Source organism: Mesocricetus auratus, unplaced genomic scaffold (genome assembly GCF_017639785.1).
Source record: "Mesocricetus auratus isolate SY011 unplaced genomic scaffold, BCM_Maur_2.0 Super-Scaffold_100007, whole genome shotgun sequence".
NCBI classification, from domain to species: Eukaryota; Metazoa; Chordata; class Mammalia; order Rodentia; family Cricetidae; genus Mesocricetus; species Mesocricetus auratus.
In genome coordinates, this window is record NW_024429191.1 from 9,811,021 (window position 1) to 9,827,128 (window position 16,108).

The following is a 16,108-nucleotide window of genomic DNA, read 5'->3' on the forward strand; positions in this document are numbered from 1 at the left end:
TGATAGACTGCAACCTTAAAGTATAAGCCAAATCAGCACCCCTCCCAATGGCTTTTGGTCATGGTGTCTATCAGAACAGAAAGCAAATCAGAACACTGCACAATTTGATGACCTGAGTTCAATAAGTGGAGGTACCACAGTAGGAGTGACTGCTGAAAGCTATCCTGTGACCTCCACACAAACACCACAACACACATCAGCACTCACACACAATATGCACAATAATAAAGTTATAAAAGAAAATGAAGGAAAATAGCACATATTTCAACCTCTGTAGTTCAGTGCATGAACAGCATACACAGACACTTGTACTTACCCAACCTGAATAAGCTCGTTTAACTTTGTTGCATTCTTGTCATCCATGCCTTTAAATGTAAAGAAAAATAAATGAGGCTTTAGGGTAGTTAGAAGTAAATAATCACAATTCCTATATTATTGCCTTATTATTGCCTTCCACACAGACTGCAGATCTTACTAATGAATGTTCTATATCTTAAGGAATCTGCATCTGAAGTAAAATTGACCAGTATCTGCTGTGTCCCACACAGCCTCTTCCCAACCATTTTCTCAAGGGTCTAACGTGCTCCCTGTACAGCTAACCTCTTCTTCTAGAAATTGTCCCTGATAGTCTGGTACTGCTGAACCACAACTCCCATACCGCCTGAAAACTGCTTCCTTTGGGTATCTAACTGGGTCCTGGGCCTTCTTTCTCTGATGACTGTATGTGAACTTTCAGGTATTTAACTTGAACTGCAAGGTCTGTTAAATGATGACTCTAATGCCCTCGTTTCTCTGGCCTCATCATGTCTTCACAGGAAAGCAAGAATTAAAAAACTAACAGAAGAACCTAGGCACTGGGGTATGCACTATAAAATTCCTTAACAGTATTGAGTGACTGAGTAATAGTGGGATCACAATCACCCACCCAGGCAGAGAACCAAAGAAAAAAATGCAATTGTAAAAGCAGCCAGAGACGTACTGCACCTGTGAAGGACTTACAGGACTTCTTATCATAGATAATGCAGGACAGACACTAGAGAACAGTTATAAACATGATTAAAGAAGAAAAAGAAACAAAAAAAAAGAAGCAAAATGAGTCAAATCAGAATTCTACTCTGATGAACTTCTTTTAAGAATGAAAACAGACCTGGGCTTGGTGGCGTAAATCTTTAATCCCAGCACTCAGGAGAAGTATATGGATCTCTGAGTTTGAGGTCAGCCTGGTCTGCAAAGTGAATTCCAGGACAGCCAGGGCTACACAGAAAAATCTTGTGTCAAAAAACAAAAACAAAAACAAAAACAAAAAAAGAACGAAAACAAAATGAAGGCTTTTCAGATGAACAATAAATGAATGGATTCAATGCTGGTAGAACTACACCACAAAAAGTAAAGGAAGAGATCACTCTGAAGGGCCCAGAAGGGCCATGCCAAATGAAGGCATGGTCTTGCAAGAGCAAGGAGCACCATGGCCCTTAGATGGACACTAACTAATCTGTCCATGTACTACTACAAAACATGAAAAAAAAAGTACAAAAGAGTTTAAGTCAAGGAGACCAAACGTGTGTGAATGGGGACACTGGCGCTCACATCTACAGAAAATGGGTTAATGAAAAAGAAAGCCAGGGCAAGAGTAAGGCACTGCAGTCCTGTGTCTAGCAGGTTCTACAGAGAGAGGCTTAGGGGTGATGGCCAAGTGGAGTAGGCCAAATCAATTAGATGGGACCTTAGACCTTATGAGACATGTCTTGGAAAAAAACAGGAAGAAGGGAGAGGAAGGGGGAAAAGTGAGAAGTCCTGGACATCACATCTAGTAGATACCTGTGCCAGAACCACAGGCTGAGATAAGGACAAGCAGCCTTGAGGTACAGTCAGGCTAGGATCTATGAAGATTTAGGCAGAACTAAGGCTCCTGTCATATGCTGGCCCAACGAGGCAGTCAAGCAGAAAACCACCATGGCTTTGCATATGGTGCAGTAGTCCTGGGCAAGGACTTGACCATCACTTGGGGATGCTCTAAAGACTCTTGAATATAGGCAGTAAGTTAGTGAGACACTACACCCTTTGACTCTGCAATCATGACAGCTGGTGTGTAGAAGGGTCTAGTTCAGGTCATACGGCTGAGGTCTTTAGAGTGTGGGATAAAGATGTACAGTTACATGATAGTGAGGAAAAAAAGCACCTGTGTGTGTAAGCCTATGTGAAAAGCATAAGCAAACATTAGTAAATGGCAGACTACATGAAAGAACAGTCATTATACCTTTTTTCAACTTTTCTGTTGTCAAAAAAAGTTTCAACATAAAAGTTGGAGAGAAAACAGGCATTCCTATGCACTAAAGATCAGTGGTGATGAGGACAACAACCCACTATGATGATCCAAGAACAGCAACAGTACTTACAACCCCCGATCTTCTTTCGTAGCTCTCCATAGCAGATGAGACCATACAGTTCCTGGGATGATTTCTTTAGCCCTCGAGAGAACACTGGAAGATAAAGGACAGATGTTAGGTGGAGGGACAGAGACATCATAGGGTACAGCCTGTTTGTACAAGAACACTGGAAGCACACTCTCAAGAGGCTAAGACTGATCACATATGCATCACAGCATCTTGGGCATATAGTTACTGACCTCTGAAGAAACTGGCAAAAAGCATGAGGAGCAGTGTTGCTTTACTCCAAGTAAAAATCTAAAAAATAAGGTCTAAACATCACTCCTGACAGGTAGAGCAAGTGTCTCCTGGAAAAGAAAATGGCTTGACTGACAAAGAGTGTTCTCAGAGAATGGCCAGTACTGTTGATGTTACTTTTCTGACCTGGCAGGGGTCCCACAGCCTTGGAGTCCCAAATAAACACACATTTGCTATATCAATCATAAATCTTTTGGCCGATGACCAGGGCTTCCTATTGGCTAGCTCTGTCTTAACTATTAGCCCGTTTCTATCAATCTATGCATTGCCATGAGGCTGTGGCTTACCTGGTAATGCCCCAACATGTCTTTACTCCCTCAGCAGCATCATGACTCTGGCTGTGAATGGAGGAGGAAGTCTGGAAAGGTGAAGCCATGGGGGATTCACTTTTGGAGAGGCTTCTGAGATGTGCTGTGAGGGGCTGCTAGTGGTGGCATCCTGAAGGGTCCCTGCCTGCTAAGGGACCTTCAAGACAACATTCTCTTCCTCTGGCTTTACTCTCCACAGAGTTCATACAGAATGCACATTATGAACAGTATCATAGGTCATTGCAACGGAGGGGTCGATATTGAGGAACACAATTTTCAATGCAGGATCTATGACACACTGCACTGGTGATGAGCCAAAAAGGCTTCCAGATTTAAAATCAAGTGGAGTAATTTCATCTAGTGGGTGTAGCATGCTGAACAAAGGTTCTCTAGGTAGACTTGGAGGCACCACATGTGAAGAACTGCATTGTTCAAACAGCAAACCACATTATGTGACCTAAACATTTGCCATCTGAAATGGTAAAGCTATATAATCTTTCCCCTCTATGCTGTGAATGTTCATAAAAGAGCTCTATAATAAACATATGCATTTCTCTACTTCATGGCTCTTGGGATGTAATGAAGTCCCACCACAATGCCTGCTGGACAGTGCCGTGCCATTCATTGTGATGCTTTGTACACTACCAGTGCCTGGCTTTTACTCCCTTTGCTCCAGATATCCATGTTCCCAGTCACATAGAGCTCTTCATAGTAGTTGGCTACATCTCCAATCTCACTCACACTATTTCCTAACTGCCAGCTTCTGTTTTTTGTGGATTGTAACCTCCTGAAGAGACCCCACCAAGTCAGCTGCACCATCGGAGGACAATAATTCAGAGGCTGGCTGAAGCTGACAAAGCTGAAGGTTCAAAGCATTAGGGTGGTGCTTGCAGTGGTCACAACCAAAAGGAACAAAAGTCCTGCAAATCCCTGGCTGCAATCATCATTGCCCTTTCTTCAGAGAAGTTCGACATGGGTTCCAAACATTATTTGAGTGACTCGGTACGCATCAAGTGCTTGAGCATGAGGTGCTTGCGAGCCCTGGCTGCTCCCCAGAAGCACAGGGGCCATGGAGGTTCCTCGGCCACCAGAGCTTCTCATCCCCTTTCCCTCCCTGACTCCAGCAGAAGAATGGGCCTCAGTGGAGAACCGAAGACAAACAGGCAGAACTCAAACGGAACCAGGCAGGGACCCTTCAGGATGCCGCCATTAGCAGCCCCTCACAGCACATCTCAGAAGCCTCTCCAAAAGTGAATCCCCCATGGCTTCACCTTTCCAGACTTCCTCCTCCATTCACAGCCAGAGTCATGATGCTGCTGAGGGAGTAAAGACATGTTGGGGGCATTACCAGGTAAGCCACAGCCTCATGGCAATGCATAGATTGATAGAAACGGGCTAATAGTTAAGACAGAGCTAGCCAATAGGAAGCCCTGGTCATCGGCCAACAGTTTCATAACTAATATAATGTCTAATGCTTATTTGGGGCAAAGAAGGGTGGCAGGACATGCCAGACAAGAAAGCTCATGTTATACAGCACCATCACACCTTAGGGCATAGAGTTCCCCAAGTGCAGGTGGAGCCATCAGCCTAAACCCTTAGAACCCACCTGCCCACTTGCCTATGACCTCCCCAGGTGAAATAGGTCACCAGTAGGTGCCAGATTTATTTAGGAAGAAAACAATCAGGGACATGGCCAAATATGGAACCCTGGACTGTTGTGTGAAACTTCACAGGCTCCTTTGAGAGGCTGAGATGGAAAGAGGCTATACTTTGGCCTGCTCCCTGTTGTTCCTCAGGGGCTTTAGTCTAGAGCCATCCTGTACACCCCAGTACACAGAGGACAGCAGAACAAGCCTTGGGAGCTCAGGTTCTTACACCCAGCAAGAGGAGAATGGAAGGCCGGGCGGTGGTGGCACACGCTTTTAATCCCAGCACTCGGGAGGCAGAGACAGGCGGATCGCTGTGAGTTCGAGGCCGGGCTGGACCAACAACCTCCAAAACAATACAGAGAAACCCTGTCTCGTAAAAACCAAAAAGAGAGAGAGAGAGAGAGAGAGAGAGAGAGAGAGAGAGAGAGAGAGAGAGAGAGAGAGAGAGAGAGAATGGTCCCCCATGCTAGCCACTGTTTCCAACAGATATTGTACATCGCAGACCGCTGAAGCCATCAACAGCAGTATAGGCACTGTTAAGAGCAGAGACAAATGGCCCCTGCAAAATTTTAACTGCTTTCTCTGGTTCTCTACTCAGAGACTTATAGGCATTAGCACTAAGCTGTGTAAAACAGGAAATGAATACACGAGTACAATTCTGGAACGTGGACTAGCTCAAAGACTCTAAAATATAAGAGGTGACCAATTCTGAAGGTTTTTCCGAGGACTTTCATGACAAACTTTCAAAAGAAATCCAAGATCTCTATGGATAACAAGAATGTGGCCCACAGAGCTCAGTGTGGTGACACATGCCTTTAATACCCACACTTGGGAGGCAGAGGCAGGCAGATTTGAGTTCAAAGCCTGCCTGGTCGACATAGTGAGTTCCAGGACAGAGAGAAACCTTGTCTCAAAAAATAAGTAGCCTATAAATATGATGGAATGTTGTTCAACTACACTAAAATATATGTAACCATAAAATAATACTCAGTCAAAGAAACCAGGTAAAAGAAAAAGACCAGGCACGCTACGAGACCATTTGCATGAAACATTCAAAACAGATAAATTCAAAGACTGTAGAAAAGTGGTTGTAGCAACTGGGGAGGGTCAAAGCCATAGGAAGGTTAATGGGTATGGGGACTTTTCTGAGGTAATGAAAGTGTTTTAGAACTAGACAAAGGCAGTACTTACAGAACATCATGAATGTACCAAATGCTGACCTACACGTAATAAAAAGAGGGTGAGTTTTAGAGTGAGTGCACCATATTTTTTAAAAACTCCACTATTTAAAATATCAAAGGAAAAAAAGGCCCCCACAAACACACCAAAAGAAGCCTAGTGGTGGTGGTATATGCCTTTAATCCCAGCACTGGTGGTGAGGCGGGAGTGGGGCAGCAAAGGGATCTCTGTGAGTTTGAGGCCAGCCTGGTCTTCAGAGCTAGTTCCAGGACAGACACAACTACACAGAGAAACCCTACCTTAAAAAAACAAAATGGGCTGGAGATAGCTAAGTGGTTAAGAAAGAGCATTGGCTGCTCTTCCAGAGGACTAGGGTTCAATTCCCAGCACCCACATGGCAGCTCACAACTGTCTGTAACTCATGTTCCAGGGGCTCTGACACCTTTACACCAATGCACATAAAGTTAAATAAATTATTGAAAAACAAAACAGCAGCAGCAACAACAACAACAGAAAAGGTGTAGAAAGTAGCTAAAGCTTGGGGAGTGGGAACCCCAGGGAGAAAAAAATGTCCCAAGGCACAGTGTTTTTCTGTGTTTCTTCACAAGGAGTATTGGGCTAGTATATACATACATACATACATATATATTGGTACAGGCTCAGAGCATGCCTTTTAGAACATCAAGTCTGTTGGGAGAGAAAACTCAAATGTGACAGGAGATAATAGCAGAAAGGTGGGCATATTGTCACTATTCTCTTTCCAGGAACACTAGAAGCAACCATCGGGACCTGTTTTCTGTGTGGAAACAACAGAGGACTATAAAACTACTAAAATTCCAGATGAAGCACACAGAGGCTAGAGCATTGAGCTGCCTTGGCAACTACCCAGCACTGGTCATCTTAGACTTCAGGACACAACAAATGCCCTTCTTACATCTGGTTTGGTTCTTAGCAAAGCTCCATGATAACCCAAGGATAGAATACTTTTTCTGTTAATCCAACAGATTGCTTGAGATACAAGGTATTGTGTTGTGCTAAAATGATGAAACACAACAGTACACAAGGACCCAACAGGGACCCCGGGCAATTCAAAACATACTAGTGACCCCTGTCCTGAGGTGCCCCAGTGTCTAAAGCCAGCTATAAAGGTTGGCCAGTATCAAGGAGCCTGGTTGAGAATCCTTTCTGGCACAGAGGCAAGTGACTAGCCACTGGCTACATGTGTTCAATGATGGCCCAACAGAACCTTGGGAGAGCCATAAACACACACAAAAATGGCCCCTCGTATCGGTGTGGCAGTGTCACACACCTTGAATCACAGCACTTGGGAGGCAGAGGCAGGTGGATCTCTGAGTTTTTGGCCAGCTTAGAACAACAAAAGGCCCTTCGTGTGTGATGACTATGCAGTCAACAGGAGAGAGGAAGGCATGAAGAATGCTGGGTCATCATCCAAGGAAGTGAAAGATACAGTTTGGTATGATCCTACAATGTGTTGAAGCCTCTACACCTCATCTCTGATGGGATAGAGAGCTAAAAGGAACGATGCTACCAGGAGCCTGAGGGACTTGGGGTTAGGAGATGGTTCTGCAGAGAAAGATAAAAGATAAGAAACCTCACCGTTATATACTTTGCAATACTAACCCAAAGGGAAAAAAAAAATCTCAGACTTGGCAGACCCTGCCAAGGAAAATCTACGTCTCAGGACCATGGACAAGACCCAAGTTTGTACCATCCATAATGCCTGAAGGTAGAGCTTGGTGAGCAAACCAGACACACTCAAGCACCACACAAGGCATAACTTGATCCACAACAGTCTTTCAATAACTCATTAGTCATCTTCTTACTGAGGAGACTTCAAGAGCAGCTGGAATGGATCCTTTGTCTTGGAATGACTTTCAGAACTTAATATGAGCTACAACAAGAGAAGAAAAAGTACATACACAGTGCATCTGGAAGGTGCAGAAGTTTCACTACAATAGGACATGAATGAAGACAGCCTTGGATCTCAGGTGACTGGACTGGTACTGAGACAGGCAAACAAACCAGTTATGGAACACACAGCAGTATTGGTAACTGAAAAGAACAAAATCGGGTTGACCTGCAATCTGCAGAAAAAAATCTTATGTTGATGGTCATACAAATTATGGAAGTTAACCAACAGACGCCTCCCAAGTGTGGAGATTGACAATGTAATCAAAGGGATTTCTAGAGATGGACAGACAAGAGGAGGAAGGATGTGTGACCTCACAGAGCTCTATTCCTCAGTCAGATGGGGAATCAGGAATTGTCTTTGAAAGCTATAGTAACACTAAGTATATCATAGCCAAAATATTGTGACCTGGCAAAGAGCACACCACAAGAGTGGTAAAGATCAGAGGTTTGGAAGGTCAACATGAAGGCATAGGCAGGGATCAGAAGTAGGAGTAATGTGGCCACAGCTGTACATTAGTGATTCCCAGGTCAGAAACTTTACTATCTAGAAAATCAAGAGTGAGTATTAGAAGGGAAGGATCTCTAACAAGCCCACTATAGAAACTGCAGAAACAAAAGGCAGAATGGAGTAGGCTGGGGATCAAATGAGTGCAGGGAGAGACTCCAGAAACATGGAAGAAGGTGGCTAAGTTTTACAGGGAGAGACAATAGATTAGACTAGAACTGAAGAGGTAGTCAACCCAGGTTGCTTCTAGCTAGAAATGAGACCAACAGCTAGAGATGACCTAGTCACTTCCGAAGATGAACTGGACTGTGCAAATCTTGACTGCAACACAGATGATCAGAGTACTGGCAAAGTCAACATCTATCCCAGCAGATCAGCACAATTTAGGCTTCCTTATATTCCTACAGCTCAACTTATCTCAATGCCCAAACTCATAGGGAGATCCAGAACCTCTGCCATGAGGCAGTTTCCTTCCAGATAAAAATCTTCCTCCACCTTGGGAGGGAAACTTCGTTGAGACATAGGAAGTAAAGAGAAAGTGAACAATCATACAGTGTAGAACAGCATGTTTACAACAGGATGTTCTAGGGGAAGGTAAAGTACTTCCTGTGTGGAAGCTCCATTTAGACAGAAGTGAACAACTCAAAATAGCTCTAGCAAGTACCTGAAACTGACCAGATTTCCTAGGCTAGATTCCCTCTGCAAGAGTATATAAGCAGTAACAATAACTAAGAATTACTCTCAGACTAATCAAACTGTAAAGAACTCTCAGTAAAGCCCAGCTGCCTGGAAGAAGGAGAAATCAGCAAGCTGCCTGGAGGAAATACAGACTAACTGAGTCACCTTGGAAGAACAGTTTTCCAACTTGTTGACTGCAGGGTATGCAGTGTGCTCCAGGATTCCAGCTTTGGTGAGCTGTCACACCCGCTGGAGTGAGCTTGGGAGATGCTACTGAAAGTAACCCTTCATTCATACTCCTGTAAACAGTCCCCCTAAAATTACTGGCCCACCAAATTGGAGTTTGGTGGTATTTGTACTTTGGTCTGTTATGTCATGGGCTCCCTCTCCCTCTCTGGGATGAGTAGGTGCTTGTGGTGTTTTACTTCCCAGGAAATCTCTCTCTCTCTCTCTCTCTCTCTCTCTCTCTCTCTCTCTCTCTCTCTCTCTCTCACACACACACACACACACACACACTCTGAAACACAGAAAACACAACAACTCAAATAGTAATAAATTCCCTATAACACAGATGCAGGCAGCTTCCTTACAATTAAGTTTGACCAAAAGGCTCTGGGTATGCCACCAACCAAAGCACTAGGAGACAAGTCCCATAGTGGGCAGCTGAGTGAGGATGGTGCCACAAAGAACGGGCAATGAGTGTTTGCCAGAAAAGAACCAACCCTGACTGGGAGTCTCCCAGAGACTGAGTCTGTGGAATGCTTACCATTGTCAAAATCAATATATTTGGTGATCTTGTGCCAGGTGCGGTAGTAGAAATGCCGGACTTGCTCCTTGTTCTTCACCATGCTTGCAGGTTTGCCCTTCTTCTTGTATTTCAGAGCAATGTTGTTCTGAATGGCTTCAAAGTCTTTTCCATGCTAGAAACAAAGCCCACAATAAAAGTACAACAGTTAAAACAAAATTTTTGTATGATGTAGACATCGTCAAGAATCAACAAAGAACCAGCTGTGCACAAGAAGGTTGTCCTTCAAGGTACTTCTGCACATATAAACTCCAACTTTGCTTCCTTAGAATCTCAAGCTTTAATTAGAATAAAGTAGCAACAGACTAACTCAGGGACAGAACTATCCTTGCCCATGGAAACCAGAGGTAAGGGCTTTGCAATTTTTTTTCAGTGTACCCTCTAAAGTTCAGGTATTGTAGATGTGATGGCATCAAAAGGCAGGTTCCCAAGAGGTGATTAAGCTATCAAAGTTTCTTCCTTGGACAATTAAGCCCTTATAAAAGGAGCTTCAGGAAGCATTCCACTAATTTGCCCTTCTGCCATGAGAGGACACAGCATTTCTCCTTGTTAAGATATAAAAATAAGTTACCACTATTGGCTAGGGATATAGTTCAGTCAAGAACACATATGGCCCTGGGTTCAATCTCTAGTGGAGAGAGGAGATTTCAGTTTTTTATAAACTGCCCAATGCATGTTGTGACAACATAAAATAAACTAAAATTGCCTCAAAGCAAAAAAACATACATTTATCACTGGAACAAACAGCTTCACCTTGGGTAGTTCTTAGGGGACCATGAGGGAAACTTTCAGACAGAAGGATACCATGGGAAGAGAGCTCAGGCTACTACCACAAAGCATCTTAGAATAAAAAAAAATGTGTCACTCAAAAACCAACTTGCTTTTTTGATCACAGAGAGTTGGATCAAACAGAAGTGGCAAATACAAACACTTGGGAATGGATCCAAACAGGCATTCTGACCATACTTCAGGGTCAACCCTTCCTAGAAGGCCTCCTGCTAAGCCTGGGTGTGGCTGGAATTTGCGAATGTAACTTGTGTTCTTCTTTATATGATATAGAGAAGCAGCTGTTTGGAGGTCTCAAGAAAACGATCTAGTAAGAAGTACTGAGAGGGCCCTATGGCAATAGCACCCCAGAGCCAAGATATGAGTATCTTATATTTATTTTCATAGAGAACTCAGGCATTCTGCAAAAATGGCTAATTCCAGGGCTGTGCAGGGAGTGTACCAGATAAGCATGGAATCCCTGGAGGTGCCAAAGTGAGACCTCACCCAAGGAAAGGCAGGTTTAAATTTATACCAAAACCATATGGGTACGGATCAGTGGTGTGAATGCATTATGATGCACATAATTAAAACAGGCTCCATGAATCCACATGTACATACACAGATGTGACAAAAACACCCAGGGTGGGGGGTGTCTGTCTGTAACCCTCTCTGACATAAAGCAATGGAAAGAAGACTGTCCCTGGGTAAACTCCACAGTGACTGCTGTGTCAGGTAAGAAGCAGCCAGATTGTTTAAACTAATGTAAAAAAGAATAACAGAAAATGTGGTATTTGCTGCCTTGCAGAATGACCTGGAAGGTCCCACCTAAACAGTGACCCAGGATGGCATCACAACAGTGGCAGATCTCATATAAAACTGGGCTAGATATATCAAGGACCCATCCCTGCCAGGGATTTTTACTTTAGGTTTTATTGTTTTGGGGGTTTTTGGTGTATGTGTATGTGTGCATATGAGTGCATGTACCACAGTACAAAGGTGGAGGTTGGAAATGACCTTTGAGTCAAGTCTTCTCCTTTCACTATGTAGATTCTGGCAATCAAGATAGGTGGTCAGGCATGATAACAAAACTTTTTAAAAGTCTAAAATAGTTTCAAAATGCAAAGTTAAACTAATTTTAATTAAAATTTACTCATTGCTTTAAAAAACTTAACAGGAAACAGATACCCAAGGCTAAGCTGGGTGGATAGGGAATTGGGAAGTCAGTCTAGGCAACAGACTGAGACCCAATCTTGTAAAAAGGAAAATAACACAGGAACTTAATCATGCAAAGGTAAAGCTGGGTCTAAAATGCCTTCCTGTGTCTAGCTGGGAGGCTAACTCCTCAGCAACTATAAACTTGAATAGGAAACTGATAAAAACAACCTCACTGCCCTGAGGTCTGACTGCCTTATTTATGACTTCTGAATTCTCAAACTACACTCTCCATGGTATTTGTGTATGTGCCCTACAATCACTCTGCATGTATCTGTTCTATTGTCTGATATGACAGTAAGCCACTGAAGGGTAAGGCCTGAAGCACCTTTGCATTTCTAGAACCACTGGTATTCTACATTCAGTTATGAACTTGACAAATGGTTCAACAGCAACAAAAATTAGGCAAAGTTGGAAGAGAAAAAGACTGAAAGTCAAAGTAGTGAAAACTTATAGTATTTACTCAGTGAAAAGCCAAAGATATCACGATGCCTATGCATCTGTGGGAAACTTTGAGAAGCACATCAGAGACAAGGCCTCCACAGCAGTTCTCAATGCAGTAAATTAAGCATAGTGTAGTTAAAAAGATTAATGATTAAAAAAAAATGAAAGCACAGTTGTAGGCCTTATATAGAAACACCACTGAAACCAAAAGGACTTAGCCAAGGCCCAAGGTGCCTTCCATTCAGGGCACAGCCATTTGCTCACCTCTGCTCACTTCTAGCAGAGGGACTAGAACTCATGGTTAGACATAGGGTGGCATCCAGATGAGTCATCACTTGAAAAAACCAATCTGAGTTCAGACCCAAAACTGTCCTCACCAGAGCTGGAGATGTGTATATCTGATGCAAGAGAGAAGAAACAGACTAAAGTCCGGGACCAAGACAGCAGTGGAGTCCCTGCATTTGGTCAGACACCTGCACGCACAGGGCCAGGACAACCACTCAGCTTCCTCTGCCAGGAGTGTTGCTGTGAGCTGGGTCTTCACTGGTGGTAAGTCAGACTACGTTCCTCAAAAAGGTAGTAATAGTGTGCAAATCTACTCAGTGAGGGAATACCACGTCTAGCATGCACAAAGGTTTCAGTTATCAGCATTTTAGTCATACTTACATGTGCATACACATACACATTGATGAATACTACAGAAACAATTCTCAGAACAGATACCTATGCTCAGCTACCATTATTCCCATACTTGTCCTACTCTGGCCAAACAGACCCAAGGCCTCACCAGGTTTTTAGTCAGATTACAAATGAGTCATAAGGCATACATATAAACCCTTGGACTGGATAATTTTTGTCAACTTGATACCAATTACAATCACCTAGGAAGAGGCACCCTCAATTGCTTCCATCGTATTGGCCTATAGGCTTGTCTATGGGGCATTTTCTTGATAAATGATTGATGTGAAGAGCCCAGCCTACTATGGGCAGTGCTGACCTTGGGCATACCATCCTGGATTGTAAAAACAGAAAGTTAGCTGAGCAAGCTATGGGAAGTAAGCCAGTAAGCGTGTTCCTCTATGGTTTCTGCTTCTGTTTCTGCTTCCAGGTTTCTGACTTTCAAAGTCTCAGTGATAGTTTATGACCTGGCAGTTGTAAACCCTTTCTTCCCCAAGTTGTTTTTGGTCATGGTGTTTATTAGAGCAACAGCAACCAAACTAGAATAACTCTCTTTCCCTCTCTTCCTCTGCCTGTATGAATCATAGAAAACATTAATAACATATTACTAATCAGGAGACCTAAAAACTCATGCCTGGCTGGTGGAAAAGGAAACAAGAAGGCTAGGCCAACTAGAGGAAATGCTCTGTGCACTTGAAGAATGGCAGTTCAAGGCCAGTCTGGTCTACAAAGCAAGTTCCAGGACAGCCAAGGCTATACAGAGAAACCCTGACTCCGGGGGAAGGGGGGAAAAGACTCACTAACAGTTGCACACTCTTCCAACCCATTAGGAATCACAAGTCTTCTATGCCTGACAGCAAGATATAATCTATACAGATGGAGCCCGGGCTTTATTGTACTCTGAAAAGAAAAAGATCCCTTTCACATCTGTTTGAATGATTTTACAACTACCCTAACAAGTCTTGAATGTACCTATTTCATTCACTCTATGGATAACAAGGGTTGAATCATGTAAACATGTCAGTCACACCAACCTGGAATGGGGCAGAACTTAGCCTATCAGCCATAAGAAAGAGCCATACCAGTCATAGGAATATAAAGAAACAAGTCTGTAGCCCATTAGAAATGTCTCCTTTTCTAATCTTCTGGAAACACTTCATGATTTAAATTCCTAGACCTCATTCTTGTGTTGAGCTTGTCCTTACTAGACTTGGCAAGGTGTATCCATCTCTACAGTGAATTAACTATTAAGAGGATAAGGCTCGCTGGGCGGTGGTGGCGCACACCTTTAATTCCAGCACTCGGGAGGCAGAGGCAGGTGGATCTCTGTGAGTTCGAGGCCAGGCTGGTCCGAGAGCCTCCAAAACAATACAGAGAAACCCTTTTTTGTAAAACCAAAAAAAAAAAAAAAAAAAAAAAGAGAGAGAGAGAATAAGGCTCACTGATTAAGTCAACATGCCAAAGAAGTCATCTAAAATAAGAAATGTAAACAAAAATGTTCACTACAGTGTTATTTACAATAACAGAATCTGCAAGGAATAAAAAAATCATAAACAAGAATGGATAAATAGGCTGGGGAATCAGCCTGGTAGTAAATTCCTTGTTTAGCATGTACAAGACCCTGGAGATGGATGGACACACCAAGACACACACACCAAGACACACACACCAAGACACACACACACACACACACACACACACACACACACACCAAGGGACACATCTACTACAACCACTCAATTCTATTACTGGGTCAACAATCAGCCCCAATAGCACATAAAAGAATGGACATGGCTGCAGCACATTTATAGACATTTGTTGTTTTAATAAGCAAAAGGACTCAGCAGTTAAAAGCATTGGCTGTTCTTCCAAAGGGTTCAGGTTCAATTCTCAGCACCCACGTGGCAGCTCACCACCATCTGTAATTGCAGTTCTAGGGTATCTGGAATCTTCTGTCCTCTAAGGGATACATTGCATGCACGTGGTATGAATACACATACATATAAAGCTAAAACAAATAAATCCTTTAAAAATGATCACAATGAAAAACACATCTTGTAGGAGGAGACTTTAGGACTGCTCCGCTAGCCATGCCCACTTTGGGCACGAGTAGAGACACATATGGATGTGGTAATGAAGGGGTGGTGAACTATGCCGCTAACCACACCCACTTTGGGCGAGGCTAGAGGTGTGTACGGAGGTGGTAATAAAAGTCCATGCAGGAGAAACGCATGCTCTCTTTTCGGCTTCCGGTTCTGTGGCAGAAAGCTAGGGACTCACCTTGGTTGCCCGTTTTCTCTTGTAAGTAATTTCTACAATAACAGTTGCCTATACCCTCAAAAAGTGTGCTGCTTATTGTTACAACGACAACATCTGATGTTAATGAAAGTGTATTCATAAATAACTACAAGGCTCTGAGAAGCAAACTTCCAAGTGAAGGCAGCTGGCCAGGCACAGCCATATCAGTAGACAGTGGGTCTGGGAATTTAGCTCTAAGTTAGGTGTAATATCTCCTGGATGATGGGGATAGGTATCTATGTGTCCTTCTGTACTTGGGCACACCCACCAAATCAGTCACTGCATAGCCAAGGAAGGAAAGGCCCCAAGGAGGGTCATACTCCAGGCAAGAAGTGTGCATGAAACATGACTGAGAGCCTTGGGAAAGGGGATTCATCCTAATAGCTGCAGGAAGGAGATGACAACTGCTCTAGCCACTTCTGGGGCTCCTTGATAGAACCTGCCCATTCAACAGCTACGCAGCAAAGGAAACACAAGGTAAACAGTGAGAACGCAGGATGATGACTGCTCGTGGGTTTTGTCTCATGTCTACAACTCACCTCATATAGTCCCTCAAAGAATGTGTTCTTGTCCTCTGTGCTCCACGATTCCCACTGCCTCCGGACTTTCTTTCCTTCTTCCTTCTCAGGTCCTGAAGATCCTAAGTTCCGGGAAGAGGAGCGCGAACCTCCTGCAGGGGTGGCAGGAGCAACTACAGATATGTTTCCAGAAGATGTTGCACTGCCGTCACCTCATTGGAGAGAAAAGACTATACAGTGACCTGTTCCAGAAGGCAGAGGGATAGCAGCAGGGAGGGACAGAGGGACACTAAGGACAGGGGCCCATTGCCCAACCCAACTCTAGCTCTTCAACAGGCGATGCCAGCAAAAGAGCACCCATAAGGCACTGAGTCCTGAATATAAGCCAGAGTTGACAAGATGAATCTAAAATGTTTGACTGTAAGAAGAGGGCCTTTGGATTGTTTTAAC

At 43.5% G+C, this 16,108-nt stretch overlaps 1 protein-coding gene across 3 annotated transcripts in view; it reads right to left on the reverse strand.

Moving 5' to 3' along the window:
* The window catches only part of Cramp1 (cramped chromatin regulator homolog 1), a 61,597-nt gene that overhangs the window by 31,032 nt on the left and 14,457 nt on the right, over positions 1 to 16,108 (reverse strand). For 2 of the 3 annotated variants that reach the window (XM_013121743.3, XM_013121742.3), the window contains exons 3-6: positions 15,680 to 15,870; positions 9,702 to 9,855; positions 2,397 to 2,480; positions 317 to 365 (exon numbers count right to left, since the gene is read on the reverse strand). In XM_013121743.3, the coding sequence (XP_012977197.1) occupies positions 317 to 365; positions 2,397 to 2,480; positions 9,702 to 9,855; positions 15,680 to 15,870 (478 nt within the window). The remainder of the gene's footprint in view (positions 1 to 316; positions 366 to 2,396; positions 2,481 to 9,701; positions 9,856 to 15,679; positions 15,871 to 16,108) is intronic. The other variant, XM_013121744.3, reaches the window with a different exon arrangement.